The sequence below is a fragment of the Acyrthosiphon pisum genome, chromosome A1 (genome assembly GCF_005508785.2).
Source record: "Acyrthosiphon pisum isolate AL4f chromosome A1, pea_aphid_22Mar2018_4r6ur, whole genome shotgun sequence".
Taxonomy (NCBI): domain Eukaryota; kingdom Metazoa; phylum Arthropoda; class Insecta; order Hemiptera; family Aphididae; genus Acyrthosiphon; species Acyrthosiphon pisum.
The window spans coordinates 122,878,346-122,882,061 of NC_042494.1; the positions used below are offsets into that span (position 1 = coordinate 122,878,346).

The 3,716-nt window shown below is 29.0% G+C and overlaps 2 protein-coding genes across 2 annotated transcripts in view; both read left to right on the forward strand.

The window, feature by feature from the left end:
* Nucleotides 1–757: 757 nt before the first annotated feature.
* Nucleotides 758–2,880, forward strand: LOC107885924. The gene is made up of 2 exons (XM_016809691.2): nt 758–970; nt 1,032–2,880. Exons 1-2 carry the CDS (start codon nt 781–783, stop codon nt 2,750–2,752), a joined length of 1,911 nt encoding a protein of 636 aa, XP_016665180.1. The 5' UTR covers nt 758–780; the 3' UTR covers nt 2,753–2,880.
* Nucleotides 2,881–3,579: 699 nt separating this feature from the next.
* The window catches only part of LOC100160143 (sphingomyelin synthase-related 1), an 11,066-nt gene continuing 10,929 nt past the window's right edge, over nt 3,580–3,716 (forward strand). The window contains exon 1 of the mRNA XM_001949229.5: nt 3,580–3,716. Within this exon, the coding sequence (XP_001949264.5) occupies nt 3,703–3,716 (14 nt within the window). The 5' untranslated portion in view covers nt 3,580–3,702.

Here is a 3,716-nt window from a genome sequence, read left to right on the forward strand (position 1 = left end):
TATTTATAGTAAATTAAATTTTCTATAATTCTTATTCTATATAGTTTTTTGATTAACATAATATTTTTATATATAATTAACTATGAAACATACAAGTTTATAAAATGTATAAAACGTAATTTAATAACGTGACAATTTAACAAGATTACAAAATATCTAACATCATTATATTATTACATTTGTAACTGAACGAATTTATTATCTGAGATAAGCAAACAGCATTTAATAATTTAATAATTTGATTTGATTATCTTTTAATCTTTTAATGATTCGAAACAGTTTTAAAAATAGACTACTCCATAAAACTGATAGTAAATACTAACATATTTGTATGTAATCTGACGGTCGATTAGTATACTGCGGACCACGATAGATAGCAAAACAAAATATTACACATATTTTTTTTATCATGGCTTCAACATCTACTTCAAATATTATTCTTCGTGAGCAAGATAACATTTTTTTAATTGGTAGTACTTGCAACCAAATTATTGGTAGTAAATTACCGTCAAAAAGACAGGCGTTACGTGTACTTTTTTTTAATATGCGTAAAGTAAAACTCAACTTACACGAAAGTGCGAAACTTGTTATCCAAGAAATAGTTGTATTTTGGCAAAAAGCTCGCATTCCAATAAGACAAGAATACAATAACATTAAGAAGCTGGAATCATTATACGAAGAATGGAGAACCTTACAAAAACATGCAACAAGAAAAACTGAAATAAATAAGAAAAAACAAGAATGTTTTGTGAATGAGATGACCTTTTTGATATTGCACATATGAATGCATTGGATATTATTAAAATAGAAGTAGATCGACAATTCTTACTATCTCAAAGAGAAAAAGGCAGAATTGGTTGTATGCTTGGTAAAGATAAAAATTTACAAAAAACTGAAGAAAGAGTAATTACTCGGTTAGAAGCAGTTACAAAACGGAAAAAGAGAGCTTATGGAGAAATTGAACAAGCAAGTAAGACTGTAAATTTCTATCAAACCATTTTAAATTATTCTATAAATTTAATTTATTTTAGGACGTACTGTCGACAGTGAAATAATTTGTTCTACAAGTTCTGATAGCGATTCTGATACTGGTGAAAATATTTCAAACAAATCGTTAGATATTGGTAACACATCCGAATTCCTAGATCTTCATACGTTTCAAAGTAGAGGTAAGAAAAATTTTATAACGCCGAAACTTGCAATCGCATTGGACAGGTGTAAAATAAGTGATCGCGATGCAGTTCATATATTGACAGCTACTGTAGAAGCGTTTGGTATACACGTAAAGGATTTAATTTTAAATCGGACATCTATTAACCGAATACGCCAGCGCTTACGTAAGGATAGAGCAGATCAACTTCGAAAAGAATTCAATACATCAGAAGTAGGTCCAGTTGTTGTTCATTGGGATGGTAAGCTACTCCCAGATTTAACAGGTAAAGAGCTTGTTGATCGATTACCAGTTATTGTTTCATATAAAAATTCCGAAAAACTGTTAAGTGTACCTAATCTCATATCTGGAACTGGTCAAAATCAAGCGGAAGCAGTGTTTCAAGCACTTGAAGAATGGGGCCTTATCGATCATGTACAAGCTCTATGTTGCGATACAACAGCTTCGAACACGGGCCGTCTAAAAGGAGCATGTATAATCCTGGAACAATTATTAGAACGTGATATTTTATACTTTCCTTGCAGGCATCACATTTATGAAATTATACTTAGATCGGCATTTGAAGTAAACTTTGTGGTTACGTCTGGTCCAGATATTCAAATTTTTAAACGTTTTCAACAATTTTGGCCAAAAGTTAATATCAATAATTATAATACTGGATTAGAAGATATAATTGTCAGTGAAAAATTAAATGATATAACTAATGTTATGTTATTATTTTACATGGACCAATTACGCAAACCTCACAACAGAGACGACTACAGAGAATTGTTGGAATTAGCTGTAATATTTCTTGGTGGTACCCCTACTCGTGGTATATCTTTTAAGTATCCAGGTGCAATGCACCACGCCCGTTGGATGTCTAAGGCCATTTATTCTCTAAAAATATTTATATTTCGTAAGCAATTTAAATTAAAAAAAAATGAAGAAGATTCAATTCGTTCAATTTGTATTTTTCTTATTCGATTGTATATTAAGGCATGGTTTTGTGCACCTATTGCCTCTTTAGCTCCATTTCAAGACTTACAATTTTTGAAAAGTCTCGTCGATTATGAAAATATACATAAAAAAATTTCTCAATCAACATTAAAAAAACTATGTGGACACTTGTGGTATTTAGCACCTGAAACAGTAGCATTGGCATTTTTTGATACTAATTTAACAATTGAAACAAAAATTAAAATGGTAGATTCTATAAAACTAAATAATTTAACTTCTGAAATTAATAAACGAATCATTGTTTCACCAAATGAAGTAACTCAAATCATGAAGAAAGAAATATATGATTTTATTTACGTTGAATCTACATCATTTTTTTCACGATTTGGAATATCAACATCATTCTTGGAGCAACATCCATCAATGTGGGATGAAAATGTAGACTTTCAAAAAGGTCTTGAAATTGTAAATACATTTCGTGTTACAAATGATACGGCAGAAAGAGGGGTAAAGCTCATGGAGGAGTATAATAAGGTCTTAACAAAAAATGAAGAGCAAAAACAATACGTGCTTCAAGTTGTCGAAGATTATCGCCGAAAATACCCAAACAGTTTAAAAACTACGGTTTTAAACCCATTTTAATTATTTTTCTTTGTATGCTATAAAATATAAATATTAAACAAATTAATTCATCCATCAAACCAATGAGGCTCTTTTTTAATAACAATTAAATGTATATTATATATAATACCTACGTTTTGTAATAATATTGTTTAAATGTCACATTATTTATAAACTTTTATATTTCATAATTAATTAATAATTATATATAAAAATATTATGTTAATCAAAAAACTACGTATAACAAGAATTATAGAGAATTTAATTTACTATAAATAATGTCTTATACATATTTATATATGAGTGAGTTGAAACAAGATATAAATAAAACATTAAAAAAAAATTATATTTATTTGAATAAAATAGTGCTTTCAAACTTTAAGGACCCAGGGGCACGGGTTAAACTTAACCTATCGACATGAAATTTTGTACACATAGTTTTTATATATATTGGAACCAAATTAGGGGGTAAGACTGAAAAAAATCCAATATCGTAAAATAAGGGCCACCCTAATACTATTATATATCTATGATAGTACCACGGTTTGCTGTGGATAACGCGTTACCTGATGGATATTGTGATATGATTAATTTGGAATTTATTATTAATACCTATTATAGGTCAATTTTTTTTAATACTATAGATAAGTATAATATACCTACCTATAATAGGTATGTCTAATACCTAGACTGACAAACCGTCTCCGCTCAGAATTGTTTTTCTTATACAATGATATTATACCCTTAAATTCAAATTTAATACCATCCATTATACAGTGACCCACTTGTACTGTACAGCAGAGCGACATCCACTTACCCACCTTTTTTTATTTGAAGCACTCGAAACCATAACCCGAATAAATCGTTTGGGTGCAAAGCCTTGCAATAAATCATTACTTTATTATTTATTACAAGCAATGTGTTTTGTTTATTTTTATTTATAGCCATTTAATTTTTATGATGACATTCATATGAACCATGGATC

What these genes read in the sequence shown, in the direction of transcription:
- LOC107885924 (XM_016809691.2), top strand. Translation starts at nt 781, where the DNA reads ATGAATGCATTGGATATTATTAAAATAGAAGTAGATCGACAATTCTTA. An exon ending in TGGAGAAATTGAACAAGCAA is followed by an intron (nt 971 to 1,031) that starts GTAAGACTGTAA and finishes AATTTATTTTAG; the next exon opens with GACGTACTGTCGACAGTGAA.